Genomic DNA, 19136 nt, shown 5'->3' with positions numbered 1-19136 from the left:
GTTCTGCCCTGGATCCGAGATGTTTCCCTTCACTGTAGCCTTTTAGGGGCGCCTGACCCTGCTGCCTGGAAGGACATGGGGCTCCGTGTTCTTCATTTCTCTACGAACAAAGGTGCAGCTCGGGATAAAGACAGGCGGGCAGGATCCCCGGGCAGGGCAGACGCACACTCGGAGCATCTCCGCGCTGCCCTCCTAGCCTTGGCCAAGAGCACTCAGACGCCCCCTTCACTGCACCATTGTGGGACCAGCTCTGCAAAGAGCAGTCCTGGACTAGGCAGGGTACTGGGCAGACTTCCTCAGGCCTGGGGGTGGGGGTGACAGGCCACTCGGGTTGGAAGTATCATTTTCCTCCCCGTGAAGGATCTGGAGTTATCAGTGCTTGGGGATTAGGGCCTTTGCTGCTCCTGGGAGACAGACTGTGAAGTAGCCAAAGGGTCCCCTCCAGACCCACGCAATCCTGCACCAGGTCCTGCCAGCCCAGGGGCTTCCATGCCAGTCTGCTTGGGAGTAGCCGCTTTTGTACGTGAGTGGCCGCTGTGCTGGCATTGGGACTGTGACCGCCACAAACAGGGTAGGAACAGATTTGCAGGAGGGTGACTCTGGGTCTCACTAAAGCCTTCTCTGGACCCAGAGGGGAGAGTAGCGGATGAATTCTGAAGAGGCAGCTGCCTCAGTTTCCCTTTCCACTACACTGGCGTCAGGTGGACAGTTGGCTCCTTTGGCTGAGGGGGAGGAGAACGGGGACCACAGAGGGAGGGAAGCGAAGATCTCCAATGCTCTGGGATGGAGCATGGGGCCCAGCAGCCTCTCCACATCCCCCAAACCCCAATTCCTGGGCTCCTGGCGCAGGAATCCTACCAAAGACGTGCCAGCATCAGCCCTGGGCTCTCAGTCAGGCATGCACCCCACTGAGCATGGGGACAGTCACACTCACTGGAACGACCGCTGCGCGACAGCAAGGGTCAGGAAGCAGGGCCACTTGATAAACCAGTGGGTTATTTCATCCGCCCAGGGGAGACACAGGCCCAGTGCCCCCATGCCCTCCTCCCAACCCCACCACATACATACACAGAGGCACCAACAGTCAGCCACTCGGAATCTTCCTTCAAGTCATAAGTCACTTTATTCCAGTCCCTCAAGCCTCGCAGGCCAGCCTAACTGCAGAACAGACATTTCCAGAGGCCCCGCAGAGCCCAACACAGCCATGACCTCAGTCATGAGGCATTCGGCCTGCTGGGGGCCACAGTATCCCTCTGGCCAGACTTGGGTGCACGGGTGAGACACACAAAGGCTCCCTGCAAAAGAGAGGGGAAAAACAGCCTCCAGGGAACACAGACGGGTCACAGACGGGCCAGGACGGGGCTGTTTTCCCCGCTCCCAGAGGTGGAATTCAATAGCGTCTGGTGGTTTCCTCCCTGGCTGTCAAGACCATCTCTCCGACCCTCACTCCGGCTCCAGGTTCTGGGGGATGAGACAGTGTGACTCAATGGTTGTCACGAGTCAGGGGCACCCTGGTTTCTCTGATGCTGCCCACCCTCATCTTCTCAGGAGATCCAGGGTAGAATTGGTCTTCAAGAGCAAGGGACAAGTGGGGTGCATTTTTAAAGGGGGCGATGAACAGGGTTTAATCCTGGCTCTGCATTCAGGAATTACTCCTGGCGATGCTCAGGGGACCATATGGGATGCTGGGAATCGAACCCGGGTCGGCCGTGTGCAAGGCAAACACCCTACTCGCTGTACTATCACTTCAGCCCTGGGGTGCATTTTCTGAGCAATGGAATATGTTGGGCCCCTTCCCCACCCGACATTGCATGCCATGGGGTCAATTCTCAATTTTTCCAAACCTGAATTTACCCCATGGTCGGTGGAAGAAGCTGGAATGTCACTGGAGAGAAGCACTCTGTGAGCAGGTCCTGGAAGGAAGTGTGAGGTCACTGGAGCCCAGGTCCAGCCTGTGGAGCTGATGTCGGGGTCCACTGCCTGTCGAGACGAACTCCTGAGACTCAGGAATTGGCAGCTAAAGGGGGTCCAGGTGGCGTCGCTTTCTAGTCCCAGTTCACAGGCAGGGGCTGAGCAGCGAGCCCCCAGCTGCCAGGGGACCCCGCTGCTTCTCTGCACCAGGTTCACTCCATCGAACCCCAGAGTGTCCATGCAGATGCTGAGTGCTCGACGGGGTTTTCCTGGGACCCAGTGATGCTTTGTCACTCTCTGTTTAGATTTTGTGTACAGCCACCGGACCAAACCGCAACTCAAGCTGCCCCTTCTGGAAGCAGGAGCTGACATCCAGGGAACACTGTGGCAGGGGATGGGGGAGCCCCTCTGGTGTCCCCCATGGCGGAGCTGGGAGCCAGTCTCCATCACGGCCAGTCGTACGATCGCCCAGCGTGGCAACTCTGAGTGGCATCTGGGGGGCTTGGAAAGTCAGCAGGAATAGGTGGAGGGGACCCTTGGTGGAGTAGAGGACACCCTTGGTGAGATCATGGGCATGGCTTTGTGTTTTCCACAGCTTGATAAGGGGATAGGCTGGAAAAAGCACCGTCTCTGGACTGGTGCCGCCTGGTCCCTCAACACTGGTGGTGGGCACCCCCCCCCATTGATGCCAACCTCCCTGGAGCTACCAGAAACTGCTCCATGCCAGCCCACCCTGCTCCACTCCCAGGGGCCAGCTGCTCTGGAAAAGGCTTCAAACTTCAGGCAGGGCCCTAGTCCACATTCCTTTGTACATTTATTTTTCTGGAATATATAAAATATACCTGTTGATGGGTGCATTTGTGCAAAGACATGTAGGACTTTAAAAGACAACAGACATTCATTGTAGCCAGCTTACTTCACAATAAGCTACGAAATACAGTCTTGGGAGAAGATTGTATTAGTGCCACTAAACATGCATTTCATTGGAACAAGGCAAAAACACTTCATCTGTCTGCAATACCCAAATATTGTATATACAACAGTCTTATTTTTTCCTTCTTCTTTTAATCACAAGAGGCAGCACGATGGATCTGGTTCTGGAATTGCAAGTTACCATGTATGTCCAATTTTCCAAACAATTCCTCTTAGCTCCACTAGTGTAAGCCTAGAGAAAGAACCATTGTCTTCCATTCCTCCTTGAATCGACCTCGAAATGTTCACAGCTTAGAAACTAGGGGCATGGGCAGAAGGTGGGCTGGCTCTGCGGGGACGGAGCACCCTCCCCATGCGACACTGCTCACCATGGGGTCAATTCCCTATTTTCCAACCCCAAGTTTGCCCCCATAGCCAGTGGAAGAATCTAGAAAGTCACTGTAGAGAACTGCCGTCCAGAGCCCCCCAGAGTATGACTCTGAGGGGAAACTTGTCCTTCTGGCACCAGGTGTGGGTGCCAGCTCCCCGCAGCATGCGTGAACCCACATCTGGTTTCTCTAGGGAGTGACCCCCCAAATAAAAACCACCCTTAGTATCACCAGATCAGTTCTCTTCTCTGGCCTCCCAGAGTCTTGGGTTTTGGGGAACAGAGAGACACTAGAATCCAAAGGGAAAGAACTCTAACAAGGAGAAATGGCCAGGAGAGGCAAACCACGAGGTCTGGGCACGGTCCATGCTCCCCACGAGCGCGCTGGGGTGACGGGCATTCCCACGAAGCGACCACCACGGAAGCAGCGGCGGGGGGCGCGCAGGCGGCACCCGGGGAGGGGGCAGGGGCAGCATCACCAACAAGGTCGTTTGGCAAAACGGAACTGAACTTTGAACGAGAGAGATCAGAGGGAACCACAAGCAGAGGATGACGGGGCGCGGGGCGCGGGGCTCAGAACTGGCCGGCGCTGCTGGGGTCGCACTGCAGCAGGCGCACGATGGACGGGTCGCTCTTGGCCCCGCGGATAAACTCCTCCAGCGACAGCTTCCCTGCAAGGCAAGAGCGCAGGTGAGCGGGCTTGTTGCGGGCGCGCAGAGCAGCCCGGTCCCACTCTCCCGCCAACACCTGGGAGGGGTACACTGGGGTTTGGAGGATGCACTGCCCCTGCCTCAGCAGGCATAGCAGAGATGGCCTGCTCAAGTTCCTCCTGCATGGGGGACGTACACTGTGTTCTGGGGGGAGGGTCCCCTTTTTCTTGGACAATGTGCCAGGACTGTGGCCTCTCCACCCCAGGGAAAAAGGAATTCAGGGCAATGTGCACAAAACGGGATGGCCGTCCTGCCCCTACTTCTCAGGGGACTTCCTGCCCTGCCTGGCTGGAGGAGGGACCCCTTGTTCCCTGCCCTGACCTCTGGGACTGGGGCCTGGGACCCAATCCAGGAACTTCCTGCCGCACTCCTGCGGGGTTAAGGTCTGTGTCCGTTTCCAGAAAGGCACAGGTGCTGGGACTGGGGGGTGCTGGGCATCTTGGCCATCCTTTCCGCAGGGCTCACCAGCTCCCCCCAGAGCTCACCTGCCTCGGGGGTGTCCTCAGACTCATCTGCTATGAGCAGAGGACTGACTCTTGGGGTTCTCACCCCCAACTCAGAGGTGCCACCTAGACGCTTTCGCCACCCCCCCACCCACATTCTCCCACCCCAGGTCTCTCCTCTGAACCTATTTGTGTCAAACCCATTTCCTAGGCAGAGGGAAGAGGATGTTGATGGGGCCTCAGGGAGCGGGGAGGGAGCTGCTCTGGATCTTGGGGTCTCCCAGCAGTGGATATTGGAGGCTAGAAGCAGCCCCACCTCACCTTCACCCTTACATCCTCCATGGGCATTTGGTGTCCTGGCCTGAAGGGATCTGAGGCCTGGCTCAGCCTTGGGATTCAGAGGCGAAGTCCTGAGCCGAAGCCCCCAGACTGCTTGCTGTGTTACTGCTCTCAGAAATAAAGTTCCTCTGTGCTGAAGAGCTTGCACACCCCCCCCCCAAACTTCCACTCCCCCTTCTGTCCTCTAAGGAAGCAGAGAGCTTCATGGGGGAGTGCGGTTGAGTTCAGGAATGCTGACCCCTCTGGACTCTGGGTCAGCTCAAGCAGAGCCAAGCAGAGACCCGCATTCCTCACTACAGTTCAGCTCAATCAATGGACTCGCCTGGTGTCTGGCTTCTACTTCTGGCCAACAGCCCATACAGCTGGGGTGGGTGGGCATGACCTCTGCTCCCCAGAGCACCAGCAAATGCATGCTGGAGATGCAGGGGACACAGGGCAGATGATTCTGAGCTTTGCTGAGCACTTGAAACTCTCATTGGGGCAGCCAGAGTCGGCAAATATACAGCATAAGCTCTGAAGACGACTGTGTGTGTGTGTGTGTGTATGTGTGTGTGCGCGCTGAACCTGCCTAGCCCACCAAATGGTTTCCACCCCCCATCTTATAAGTAGAATCTAAATATTGCATTGGCATATTTGTACCAAAGCATTACTTGCCATTTTCCCAAATAGCAAATTATTGCAACGTTGATTGGGCCTTCTGTACTCTATCTGGTAACACAACCTCTAAAATCCACTTGAATTTGAACTCCAGACCTCTGTGCTCTGAGTTGCTGCACATCTTCTTGTGGGGTTTGAGTTGAGGCATCTCAGGGTAGCGCTTACAGAGCATGCGCAGGAGGTCAAACACCTCCAGACATGTGCAGACCAAGCTCCGACCCTTCCTGGTACCTGGAGTTTGGGTTCTAGGTGGGCTGTGGTTCTCGCTGCCTGATCCTCCTCCATCCACCCAGGTCAGGGTGATCCACCTTCACAAAGGACCTTGGGCCACAGCCTGGGGCCACTATCTTGTCTTCCTGGACAATCCCCAGCCCTTCCAGCAGTCCCCGTTCTGAGCAGAGCAAAGCAACTTGGGGGCTCCTACCATCTCTGTTGGTGTCCATCTGGCGGAAGATCTTTTCTGTCCTTTTCTCTGGGGTTGACTCATCTTCAGGCATTTTCATGACTGAGGAAACCATCTTATAGATCGCCTGGGGGAAACATGGCCATAAAACATAATCAGGCAGTAAGACAGAAACGGTTTTCTCCAGAGCAAGGCGGCAATTTTATGAAACTTTCCAAAGGGTTGTCCGTGTACAGATGCACTGTCATCAGTGGGGCAGCCTCATCCCTTCTCTTGCTGTGACTTTGGCAGGAACCTACTCTAGACTGTGTCTCACACACTTCTTTCCTCTGTGCCAGGCCTCGAAGCCCCGACTTCATACACACACCACGTCTCACACTTGAAGGCCCAGGAATCTCCCAAGAACCTTATAAAAACAGCACAGTTGGTTGAGTAGGGTCTGGCTGGTACAACAGAAATTCTGCATTTCTAGTTAGTTCTTGAACTCCTGCTACTGCCCTCATTGCCCCAGCCCCACCCTAAGTTCTGGGAACAAGATCACAGATGACATTCTTCAAGCCAGAGGCTGAGAGTTGCGGGCTCCAGTGGCATCTTTCAAGGGACCCGAGTCACTGGACTGGCTCAGGCCTGGGACTTCCCCAGGCAGACATCACCAATCCATCCCAGCATGCTTCCCTTGGAGGCAGAATCGGCTCATTTCCTTCTCAGTCAGCAGGGTCCCTCAGATGGAAAAGGAGCTGTCACCTGAGTTGGGTTTAATAATCAGGCAATCTCAGACTTGTGATAAACTGGGACCTTTGAAGTCGTGTTCCAGATTTGTCCTACAAAGGTTTTGCAAGTGGCCCTGGAATGCCCACTCCCACTCACCCAACCTCTATATCCCCCTGTGCCCAACTACACCCTCGCTACACTTGTAAGAGCTGGAACCCTCAGTCACCTCCTGGTTCCATTTGGGAAGAAGAATGTGAAGTCCTTGTTTTTTTCTTGGTTTTGGTTTTTTTTTTTTTTTTTGTCACACCCGGCGATGCACAGGGGTTACTCCTAGCTCTGCACTCAGGAATTACTCCTGGAGGTGCTCAGGGGACCATATAGGATGCTGAGACTCAAACCTGGATTGGCCCCGTGCCAGGCAACTGCCCTACCTGCTGTGCTATTGCTCCAGCCCTATGAAGTCCTTGTTTTTATCCACAGACCATGGCTTTGCTAATGAAATTCATTCGGGAAATGTAGAAGCTTTTAGACAAAGTCCAGAGTATGGGCAGAAAATACTGGAAAATTCTGGAGCTGCAGATGCAAGGGTAGAGGTGGGAGCGGTGAGCAGCTGAGGGAAAGCATCTCCAAATAGGAAATGAGGGAGCAAAACTTGACAGGAAAGGCTGAACTTCTCTGTTTTGGAGCCTCCCCAAATCCCTGAAATATCCTCCAGAAAGTGGTGGACAGGTAAAAATATTCTAATCTCAGTAGATACATTAGGACCCACTGACCCAGGACCTCCAGACTTGCTTCCCTGCAACTTCTAGTGGGGGAGTGGGAGTTGGACCATCTGGGTTCTGGGAGTGGCGGGGGACACGTGTGCCTGTGTACAGTGCTGGCACAGTGCCTGGATTTCCCCAAGAAAACCTCACTGAAGCCAGAGACAAGCATTTGTCCTTTTCCTCCTGGACCCCAGCATCATATCCCCGATAGCCCTGATCTGGCCACTGGGGGCAAATGGCTCCTCAAGGAGAGCTGGCAAAGGCCACAAGGCACTCCTCACACCTGGGGAAGCAGGTGATGCAAGTAACTAAAGAGTACTTTAGGCCCCAAGGACATGCAGTGACAGAAGGGGACACTGGGTCATCTTGGCATCTCAGTGGCCTCTCCTGGGCTTTCTCGGCAACTCCATAGAAGCTCTCCAGGAACTCCTTCCTCACCAGGTCCAAGAGCAGGCAGCGGCACCCATGATGAATACACAAGCATAGGTGCACACATGTACACCCATGCACATGTGCACACACATGTACACACATCTCATACAGATTTCAAGCTTAACTGTAACTCTCTTGTGAATTCACAGATCAAGTAATCTCAGAGCCACAGGAGAGAGTGTGGAAATCAGCCTGGGGAAACATGAGAAGCACAGAGTTCAAAGGGGTGGGAGACAGAGGGAAACACTTCCATAGATGCCCAAGGTGGGGGTGGCAGGAAGGCTGGGAGAGGGCAGGTAGGTGCCCACTTGTACAGCAGATCGTACACTCCACAGGAAGGAATTTGTCCCTCAAAGAATCACCAAGAAGTGGAAGGGAGGCTCAATTTGCTTTCTCTATTCAGCCGATTTCCCCAGTCCACTTCCATACCCTGACATGCAGATGGTGGTGCTTAGAGAATTAAAGTTGGTCATTCATAACATACACAGACATATTTGTTGTTTGCAGTGTGAGAGATGGTAGGGGTGTAATTATCCCCATGCAGAATTCTCTTCTTGGTAGGGGTATTTGGGTCCAGACCTGGCAGTGCGGAGGGCTTACTCCTGGCTCAGCTCTCAAGGGTCACTCCTGGCGGGTGTTCAGGGGAGCATAATGTGGACTGGGGGTTGAATTGGGGTTGGCCAAATGCAAGGAAGTGCCTTAACCTCTGTACTTTCTCCCTGGCCCCTAGAAGTTCTTTTTTATGGAGTATTTCACCTGTTCTCCTGTGAGGGGCTTGGGAGGGGACCTTACAGGGAACCCAAAGCATCCCTGTTTACTGAGCACTGTTGAGATGGGAGTAATGACTCCAGTGATGCTGCCATCATTGTTGGGGACATCCTTCACCTTAGATGCTCCCTGGGTCCCCCGGTGAGAAGTGAAACCCAGAGGCTCCGGTGCCCCTTGAACTCCAGGCGTTCAGGGCTCATCAAGGTCTGTTGGGGGATTTGGATGGAAAGCCAAACTGAGTGAATGCGGAGAGTCTCACAGTTCAAGAACCAAAGATCCAACAAACAGATGGATGCGGGGTGGAAGACCAGTGCTTCATTCTCAACTGGAAGATTTGGAAAAATTTTACTCTTTAGTTACTCAAGTTATAGGAACAGAGTTGAGTGGGAAAAAAATGAGGACAGGCTCACACAAAACACCCAAGAGAGGAGCCAAAGAGAGAGCACAGCGGGTAAGGTGCTTGCCTTGCATGAAGCCGACCTGGGTTCAATCCCCAACACCCCATATGGTCCCCCAAGCACTGCTCAGGAATGATCCCTGAGTGCAGTGCCAAAAGCCTTGAGCAAAAGCAGAAAAAAAAAAACAAGAAACAACCAAATGCCCAACCGAAGCAACACATCCTAAAGGCACAGCATCAACCCAACGTTCTACAATGGGACCTATGAGTGGCTGTGTGGCTGGCGGGACTCCAGGGAGCCCAGGGCTGTGGGAACAAGCTCCGTCTCCTCTTCGTGGCCCCTGCGTCGCCCTCAGCTGAGCTGGCTTTCTCACGCTCTTTCTTTCTGAATGTGCAATCAGCTCCAGCTGGAAAGAGAGACGAAGACCCCACCACAAAACCCAGTCTGTGCTCTGTGGGGGCCTCCAGAGCCGTGAGCCATGAGCTATGTGATGAGTCCCTGCCATCTGCACCCCCAGTGCACCAACGCACCCCCCTGTCTGTGATGACACAGAACCAGCCCTGGGGGACTGTCTGTCTGTGTCTGTTTCCTTTCCATAGCAGCACAGCCCCCGTGGCCGCCTGGTCGCATCTCAAAATCTAAATGCAGGCTCCAGAGCCCGGGAGAGAAAACACCAGCCCAGCAGGCAATTGGAAACAGCTCTGGGCTTTTCTTAGCTCCAGCTTCCCCGCAAATATAATGGGATTAGACCCCCACCGAAGAGGCCAGGCTCTGGGAGACTATTTTTAGCTATATCAGTGAGGGACACCAGGGACATCCTGTTTTTAATTAGACTGGACAGTCCCTGTTTGTGTCTCCGGGTGCAGGCAGAGCAGGGGACACCCAGGAGCTGGCTCTGTGGACAGGGAAAGTGTGGGTCAGTTTCTGACCTGGGCCCAGCAATCTAACCAGCTTTCCCAGGAAGAAGCCAGACTCACTGTCAGAGGCTAGGTGTAGGGGAGCGGGTCCCAACAGGACAGTCGAACCCCCTCCCTGCCACTTGTGGACGTCTGTCGTCTGATGCTCCAGCCCGTTCTGAGGCCGCTGCCACAGGGGATGGAGGGTGAGACACCCTGAACGTCTTTCTTGGAAGCACTTAAAAAAAATTTAATTGATTTTTCTGGCTAAGACTAAAAGACAGCTAAAGTGAATGGGAGAAAATATTTGCGGTCAACACATCAGATAAAGGGTTGATGTCCCAGATATATAAAGCACTCACAAAGGTCAGCAGCAACAACAAAAAATTCAGAAACTCTCTCAGAAAACGGGGAGAGGAAACGAACAGACACTTCACTGAGGAAGACCAATGGATGGCCAACAAGCACATGGAAAAATGCTCATCGTCACTTACTATTAGGGAAATGCAAATCAAGACAACAGTGAGATATCTCACGCCAACGAGAATGGCACCTATCAAAAATACTGGGAACAATCTGATGCGGTGAAAAAGAAACTCTCATCCACCGCTGGAGGGAAGTTGTCTGTCCAAGTTGTCTGGTTCAACCCCTAAGGAAAACAGTATGGAGAGTTCTCAGTAAACTTAAAATTGAACTGCCATAGAGCCCAGCAGTTTCATTTTTGGGTGTCTACCCTCAGGAGAGAAACATTCATTCCAAAGAACATGTGCATATCATTATTCATGGCAGCACTCAGAATGTGGCTAAGATTTGGAATCAACCTAGATCAGTGAATCATGAAGATGAGGTACAGATACACAATGGAATACTATACAGTTGCAAGTAATGACGAATCATGCAATTTGCTGTGACATGGACAGAACTGAAAACATCCTGCTTAATGAAGCAAGCCAGAAGAAGGATGAACACAGGATGCCATCACTTACACACGAGTATTTAGAGTAGGTCTGTAGAGCAGGATGAGGATGAGGAAACACAATGGTTTAAGGGGCAAGGGTGGGGGAATGCCTAGATCACCCTTGACCCAGCATACAGGGAGGAGAAGGAAAGAAATAAAGTGAAGGGGAAAGCAAGAAGAGATGGGTGAGGAGCAATGGGGACAGGGTTCAAGGGAACATCTATGGTTTCAGGGAATGACAGAGCTAAATAACCAAACCAGAGTTAACAAACTTGAAATCCTAAGACCCAAACTTTGAAAACCAAACTTAAAAGGTGCCTGTCAATATGGCAGGCTTGGGAGGTGGGGGGTGGATGGGAGAGGGAACTAGGAACACTGGTGGGGGCAAGTTGGCCCTGGTGGTAGGACTGGTGATGAAACACTGGGTCAAAAATCCAACTGTGAATAAATTTGTAACTCACGATGCTTTAATAAAGTAAAATTTGGGAAAGATTATTTATTGGGGGGTAAGGGCCACACCTAGCTGTGATCAAAGCTTACTTCTGGCTCTGCACTCAGGGATTAGTCCTGGTGCTCTCAGGGGACTATATGGGATATTGAGGATCAAACCCAAGTCGGTCACATGCAAAACAAGCACCTTACCCACTATACTATTGCTCTGGCCCCCTGAAAACACTTTTAAACCCATCACGGTCAAGCACTTTGTAGAACTCACCACAGCCCTTTTTCAACTCAACATAGCTCTGCTCTTCTGTTAGGTTTCCTGAGAGATTTTCCTTGAAAGAAATGAGCTTGTCAGGGCCTGAGTGATAGTACAGCGGGTAGGGTGTTTGCCTTGCACACAGCCGACCTGGATTCGATCCCCAGAAGCCCATATGGTCCCCCAAGCACCTCCAGGAGTAATTTCTGAGTGCAGAACCAAGTGTAACCCCTAAGCATTGCCAGGAGTAAGCCAAAAAGCAGAAAGAAAGAAAGAAAGAAAGAAAGAAAGAAAGAAAGAAAGAAAGAAAGAAGCGTGTCATCCCCAAATCCCACATCTCCCCATCCTCTCCTTTGCTTTTTCTCCCTTTTGGTAAATAATCCCAATATCCACTCCAGAAACTCTCCTTGGGTTTCTCTCACCACTGTGGCCTCTCATGTCTGCTCATTCCTCCTGTAGCTGCCCAATTTTAAGCTGTTTCATGTCTCCACCATTCTCACATAGGGACAATGAATATTATTTGTCAATATAATTTTTCCAATTTCTTTTAGAGGAGCCTGTGGTACTTTATTCATCATGCGAATGATGCTTGGGGTTGGGGTAATCTTCCCCATATCCCTCAGAGAAACAAGGATGAAACCCATGGTGAGCAGCACACTCACTCCCTCCCTTTGGGTTCACTTCAGCCCCCAAATGGAAGCACATTCATGTGAAAAGATAGATGCACACCATGTTCATTGCAGCACTTACTACAATAGCCAGGAAATGAAGCAACCCAAATGCAGATGAGATGAAGGGCTAAAGAAGTCACAGCCGACAGACATAATGGAATATGATACAGCCATGAAAAAAAGATGAAGCCCGGCAACTGTGGTAATCTGGACAGAATTGGAGGGTATTGTGCTCAATGAAATAATACAGAGGCAGAAGGATAAATAAAGGCTCTCTCATATCTTGGGATGCAGAAAAATGTTAAGTGTATAAGCAATATCAATTGGTAACAAACCTTGGGAACTGGCTTATAGATCTCAAGGTGCTAGGTTTGAGCAGAGAGCATGAAGGGGATGAAGAGGTTGATTGGAAGTAACAAAGGGGAAGAGTCTGGAGTACAGAGTCAGTGGCTAAGGGAGGAAAGGAAGTCAGATTGGAGGTGATGTGGGACCGTGGGCAGGGCCAAGGGCACTTCAGTGGCAGAAATGTGCAGTAATTTTGTTTATCAGTGCAAGAAACTTGAACACTATTGTAACCCTGTTACCTAAGCTATAATTAAAATTGTGGGGGAGGGAGATGGGTATTTGTGCCACATTCAGCTGTGCTCAGGGCTTACTCCTGGCTCTGTGCTCAGGGATCACTCCTGAAAAGACTCACAGGATCAAACTCCAATGGGCCGTGTTCAAGCAGGTGCCCTACCCACCTTGCAAATTCTCTTGCCTCTAAAACTTTTGTTTTGTTTTGTTTGTTGCTTTTGTGGGTCACACCCGGCGATGCACAGGGGTTACTCCTGGCTCATGCACTCAGGAATTACTCCTGGCGATGCTCGGGGGACCATACGGGATGCTGGGAATCGAACCCGGGTCAGCCATGTGCAAGGCAAACGCCCTACCCGCTGTGCTGTCTCTCCAGCCCCTAAAAATTTTTTTAAGGTGTGAAAACAGTGGAGAAAGAGTGCTCTGCACTCCACACCGCACGTTTATCGATAGAGCCAAAGAGCTCAAAGTCTCCTCCAGAAGGAAGACTCTGATTTGGAGTAACAGTGGTTAGAATCCAAGTTCTCAAAGCAATCTTGGACCTTTAAATAAAGTTGAGGCCAAGGCTGGGGAGGCTGCTCTGGCAACACAAGTTAGTTGACACAAGCACCCAGGGTGTGTGTGTGTGTGTGTGTGTGTGTGTGTGTGTGTGTCTAACTTGACCTGAAAATGTAGGTTGCCCAGGTTTCCCATAATCAAAATACTGACAATGTACTTGTGGGCTTCAGGCAGCAAACTGTACCCAATACATTCCCTTCTAGAAAGGTGATTTATTTTGGGTGGAGGACTGGGTTATACCTGGTGTTACTCAGAGACCCCTATGTGGTGCTGAGTAAACCCTGCCAGCTAAGTCCCTTGACCCGCTCACTAGCTCTCAGGTAATTAATTTCTAGGTTGAATAAAACTTGTGCAGGGAGGTTGAGGGTGGCAGGGAAACTCTCTTGGTTGGTAGGGTTCCCCAGGGGAGAGGATTCTGGGACAAGATAAGAGTTGGGAAGTGGCTCAGGACCCTACTGGGAGGCCGTATGAATGCAGCCATAAAAGCAGCTTCCCCATCAAGCTCCTAAACCTGTCACCAGTAAACAAACACGTGGATGTGAAAATGTTCCTTTAAGTCTCTAAAAATAAATCCGCATATGGTGTTGTTTGCTCATCCAGATGTTGATATTGCACAAAATTGTCATTATATTTTTTAAAAAGAGCCTAACTGGCTTTTGACTTATGGGGTAGATTGCATAATGGCCCCACCCCACACATTTCCCCCAGATATGGGTTCTAGTCACTGGGGCCTGGACTGAGACATTCAGAGCATCAGGCACTCAGCACTAGGTCATGGCATTGGTGAGCGAGGAAGGGGGGCTCTCTCCACCCTCATCACTGAGGTCTTGGAAATTGGGAGAGAGAGGCAGAGTGAGCCATCCTGAGAGAGAGCAGGACTATATCATTATATCCTGTCACTAGCTTATAGAGGGATGAAAAGGGAAATATTCCAGAAAGTGGGAAAACCAAGGAAACAGATTTTCCCCTAGGATCTCAAGAAGGAACACTGTCTATGGACTTACTGATTTTAACCCAGTGAACATGACCTCTGACCCAGAACTGTTAAGAGCATTAAATGTGTTATTGAAAGTAGGTAAGCTCGTGGTGATTTGGTGTAGATGCTAAATGGAATAAACACTGTGTATCTGTGTGATGGGCTCCTTCGCATCCTCGCTACCCATGTTTGGAATTGCAGAAGGAATCCAACTTGTCACTGTAAGCTATATTCTGCAAAGACCAAAGTGAAACCTCAGGATGCCTCATCAGGGAAGAGAAACTAAAAGACTTCTGGAAATCTACTCCGGTTTATCATCAAACCTAAGTACAAACTGGTCTGACTCTCAGACTTCGCCCTGACCATTTAGGAATGTCTGTGGGTGACACCCTTTTAAATGGAGTTTGCATTTTCAATTAAATGCCAATTGAACTTGCATTAGATTTGCACTTGAGTGCACTGCACTGAGCCCATTTCTATCCACTCTGCAGGCTTTGCTTCCTTTCATAAGCGGAGTCTGAACGCATGCATGATTTGCTGGCCCAGAGCTTGCTGCCAGCCCTTTCCAACAGGAATTTGCTCAGGATCAAAGTGGAAACCTGAAGCTCAGAGCCCCCAGGAACCAGCAAAATCCCAACACAGACTCTTGCAAAGAGCTTAGGACAGAGACAAGATCTGGGATGTGACTTTCGAAGAGGAAAGAAAAGGGAAGAACTGAGTGGGAAGTTCAGTGAGATCTGGCAACAAATTCTACTTCATTCAGAAGCACTGAAAAACCTCGAGGCTTAGCCTAACAATAAAAGAATGCAGAAACGTTCTATTCGCAACAAGCAGTAGAGTAAGATGTAGCCTTCAGCTGAAAATGATTCTGTTGAGTTTAATCTCATTCATGACGCGGACATTCCTCTGGTGGAGGGTAGGATGCTGCAGGGTTTTCTCTATTTGTTTTTTTATTTATTTACAAAGCTGTTCATGGCTGGGTTTGAGTTTATACAATGTTCCAACACCCCTTTCATCAGTGTAATTTTCCAGCACCAGTGTCCCCAGCTTCCCTCCCGCCTCTCCACCCACCTTGCCTACCTCTCTCTGCCTCTCTCTCTCTCTCTCTCTCTCTCTCTCTCTCTCTCTCTCTCTCTCTCTTACACACACACACACACATTATAGGCTTATAGCCATTATGAGAGAGAATACAGAAGCTGCAAGATTTTCACCTTCAGGAACCTTCATCCTCAGGGTGCGGGAGGAGGGAACAAGAGAGCACCTGTGGATGTGGGTCCTTCGGCTGCAGGGGTCTTCAAACCCGGAGTAGGTGGGCATTTATGACCTGTTTCTGGTTCTGCTAATTAAGACCCGAAAGGTGACTGTGGGTTTGGGGGTGCCCTGGACTCCTTTATGGAGCAGAGGATGTCTCGCTCAGCAGAAAGAGGCACTTTACGATTCCTCTGGACATTCTGTTCTGGACGCTCTGTACCGAACACAGGGGGCGGCAGCAAGAGCTCAGCCAGCCTCGGCATCTCGCTCTGTGCCCTGTCTGCTGTTCGCTTCGCCTCCGTGAGCCCCACACCCCCTCCCTCCCTGCACGGGTCACCCTCGGTCAGTGTGGGGCCCGGGAAAGGCCCGGAGCCCGTGCATTTCGGAGCCCATGCATTTCGGAGCCCATGCATTTCGGAGCCCATGCATTTCGGAGAGTCCTCCCTGAAGGTCTTCATCACCACCGCCCCCAGACCCCAGCCAGTGGCTGGGAGCAATCTGAGCCGCTCCCCCCAACGCACGCAACCCAGAATAATCGGCGCCGAGCTGGAAAGAGAGCGCAGGGGAGGAACCACTCGCTTTACCGCGGCCGCAGCAGCCGCAGTCCGGTTCGAATCCGGGTCCCACTGGCTTCACTCCTGAGCAGGGGCAGGAACAGTCTCTGCGCACCGGGAGCGCGGGCCAAACCCTACCCCTGTGGGGGCAGCTGTGCGCACCCCCACCCCGCACCTGCGCGTGGTTCTCGCTCGCCCACGTGCGCGATCTCCCGCCTCTCCGCCCACCTGCGCCGTTTCCCGCTCCCCCTCCCACCCGCGCCATCTCCGGCATCTCCGCCCACCTGCGCCGTCTCCCGCCTCCCCGCCCACCTGCGCCGTCTCCCGCCTCCCCGCCCACCTGCGCCCTCGCCAGCATCTCCGCCCACCTGCACGATCTCTCGCCTCCCCGCCCACCTGCGCCGTCTCCCGCCTCCCCGCCCACCTGCGCCCTCGCCAGCATTCCCCGCCCACCTGCGTTGCATCCCGCCTCTCCGCCTCCCCGCGCCTACCTGCGCGATCTCCCGCCCCCCCCGCCCCTCCCCGACCTGCTCAGTCTCGCGCCTCCCCGCCCACCTGCGCCCTCGCCAGCATTCCCCGCCCACCTGCGCTGCATCCCGCCTCTCCGCCTCCCCGCGCCTACCTGCGCGATCTCCCGCCCCCCCTCCGCCCCTCCCCGACCTGCTCAGTCTCCCGCCTCCCCGCACACCTGCACGACCTCCCGCCTCCCACCCACCTGCACGATCTCCAGCATCTCTGCCTTGCTGATGTAGCCGTTCCCGTCCAGGTCGTACATGCTGAAGGCCCACTTGAGCTTCTGCTCCAGCTTGCCCCGCGAGGTCACGCTCAGGGCGATGATGAACTCTCGGAAGTCTATTGTGCCGTCCCCGTTGGCGTCGAAGGTGCGGAAGACGTGCTCGGCGAACTTGGAGGCGTCCCCGTAGGGGAAGAAGTTCCCGTAGATTTTCTTAAACTCTTCCATGGACAAGTGGCCACTAGGGCAGTCTCTCAGGAACCCCTTGTACCACTCCTGGATCTCGTGCTCCGTGAAGTCTGTGCTTTCCAGCAGGTCCTGCATCACCTCGGGCCGCAGCTTGCTGTTCTGTTTCCCCATCCTGGCCGGGTGCGGAGTCAGCTGCGGGGGAGAAGAGCGGGAGCTGTTTAGGCCGGGCCCTCCGGGGCGCGCTCTAACCTGCCGTGGTTCCTGGGGGGGGAGGGGGCTGGGGGGCGGGGGAGAAAGTCGTCCCTGAACCGCCTCACTGTCGATGAAGGAAAATGATCGCCAACAGGTGGAGGGGCCGGGGCGCGTCTCGGTGGCAGAGCTCTGGCTTTGCCTGTGGTTTGAGCCCCGGCACCACCTGGGCTCTGGAGCACTGGATTGGGAGTATCCCCAGTAGAGCCAGTGTGGCCCCCAATCAAACCAAACCAACCCTGAGAGAATCAGACAGGCCGAGGCAGCAGAGCAGAAATATGAGGAAGGGAAGAACTGGTGCTGCTTCTACGCAGAGAAGCCTTCAAGGATTCATGATGAAAGAGGGACAGGAGGGGGGAGAGGAAGAGCGGAAGAGGATGAACTGGTTGTTTAGTTCTGCCTGACCATTTATTTGCAAGACATGATGTCTGAATGAAGACTCGGGTTCGAACACCGAACCCAGAAAAATTAGCAGAAGGGAGAGAAAACAGCGATGAAAAGATCCCTTAGCACATTTTATTGCGAGAACATTTCCAAGCAAAAAGCTGCTTTGCTCTGAGGAGGATGCACCGGCGCTGACGAGGCCAGCACACACTGTCCCATTAGAAGCCACCCGGGCTGCCCAGACCCTTCCACAGAGTCTGTTTGTGGCCAACTTTGGGTTTAAATGGCAGCAAAGATGACGCAACACGAAGCTGCTTCTGTCTTGTGATCGTGGTTTATGCAACAGGCCAAACATTCCTTTTGAAAAAAACAAATAAGAAGCCCCGCTCCCCACCCCCACCCTCATGCCGGTTACTCAGGCGGGATCTGCAGAGGGATGGTTTGGGAGAAAAATATAAAGAACTAGGACTGGACGGATAGGACAGGGATTGCATCCTGCCACACCTAGTTCTAGCCCCAACATTGCAGTTGGCCCTTCGCACCCCACCAGGAGTCACTTTTGCGCACAGAGCCAGGAATAAATTCTCTCTCTCTCTCTTTTTTTCCTCTTTTTGGGTCACACCCAGCGATGCACAGGGGTTACTCCTGGCTCATGCACTCAGGTGTTACTCCTGGCGGTGCTCGGGGGCCATATGGGATACTGGGAATCCAACCCAGGTTGAACACATGCAAGGCAAACGCCCTACCGCTGTGCTATCACTCCAGCCCCGAATGCTTTTGAGTAAGGCTCAACCCCTCCTCTCCTAGTCAGCATTGCGGAGCTGCTTACTTAGAACCCTGCTTGTCCGTGAGCTGTGCCTGTGTAGACTTTGTTCATGTCTATTATGTCCGCATTGAAGAAAACCAAGAAATGCATCCTTCTGCTGTTCCCTCCCAACTGCTAAGCTGCACTGTGTGTGGGAAGAGGCCCCTTAGATTCCATTGTTCCCCTGCCCTTCTGGTCATATCACCATTCAACACTGCTGTATGCCACACGACGGATCTGTTTCTGGCCCTCAGGATGTAAAGAGAAGGAAAGGAAGGTGAGGCCTCGCCTCCCTCAGGGAACAGTATAGACTTGTGTCTATCTGGGGTGCTGGTGGCATCAGTGAGGGGCAAGAGAGTAGTTTGAGGTGATGCGGTAAAAGGCAAAGCAAACATGGGCGCTCTCAGGGAAGGCTTCTTGGATGAGGTGTCACCAGACCTTAGTTCCTGGCTCCAAAGTCTTGAGATTTCAGCATGGTCTAGAGAGAGCCTTTCTAGAGCAGATGGGGTGCTTGCCTCACAGGAGGCTGACCGGGGCTCAACCTCTGGCATCCTGTATGGTGCCCCGAGCTCCACCAGGAGTAATGCCTGAATGCAGACCCCTGAGCATCACCGGATATGGTTCCCAAAATGAAGAAAAAGAAAGGAAGGGAGGAAAAAAGGAAGGCAGAAGAAAACACCCTTTTCGCAAGAAGAGTCTGCATTTATATTTATATAAATGCAAGAGTCTTGCATTCTATTTTTTTCTTTTTCTATATAAGTAGAGAGCCTGAAAGTAAGACTTGGGAAATGATAGACACA

The 19136-nt window shown here is 52.5% G+C and overlaps 1 protein-coding gene across 1 annotated transcript; it reads right to left on the bottom strand.

Moving 5' to 3' along the window:
• Positions 1 to 2706: 2706 nt before the first annotated feature.
• On the bottom strand, positions 2707 to 17094 carry NCALD (neurocalcin delta). Its single transcript, XM_056139027.1, has 3 exons — positions 16692 to 17094; positions 5785 to 5890; positions 2707 to 3882 (listed from the first exon to the last, which is right to left on the bottom strand). Exons 1-3 carry the CDS (start codon positions 17067 to 17069, stop codon positions 3785 to 3787), a joined length of 582 nt encoding a protein of 193 aa, XP_055995002.1. The 5' UTR covers positions 17070 to 17094; the 3' UTR covers positions 2707 to 3784.
• Positions 17095 to 19136: the final 2042 nt, after the last annotated feature.

The sequence above is a fragment of the Sorex fumeus genome, unplaced genomic scaffold, assembly GCF_029834395.1.
Source record: "Sorex fumeus unplaced genomic scaffold, SorFum_2.1 ptg000002l, whole genome shotgun sequence".
Lineage (NCBI taxonomy): Eukaryota > Metazoa > Chordata > Mammalia > Eulipotyphla > Soricidae > Sorex > Sorex fumeus.
This window is presented reverse-complemented; position numbering and strand designations above follow the sequence as displayed.

Coding starts and splice junctions, on each gene's coding strand:
- NCALD (XM_056139027.1), bottom strand. CDS start 17,069: ATGGGGAAACAGAACAGCAAGCTGCGGCCCGAGGTGATGCAGGACCTG. Junction 5,891..16,691: donor AGATGCTGGAGATCGTGCAG/GTGGGTGGGAGG, acceptor TGTTTCCCCCAG/GCGATCTATAAGATGGTTTC. Junction 3,883..5,784: donor GATGGACACCAACAGAGATG/GTAGGAGCCCCC, acceptor CTTGCCTTGCAG/GGAAGCTGTCGCTGGAGGAG.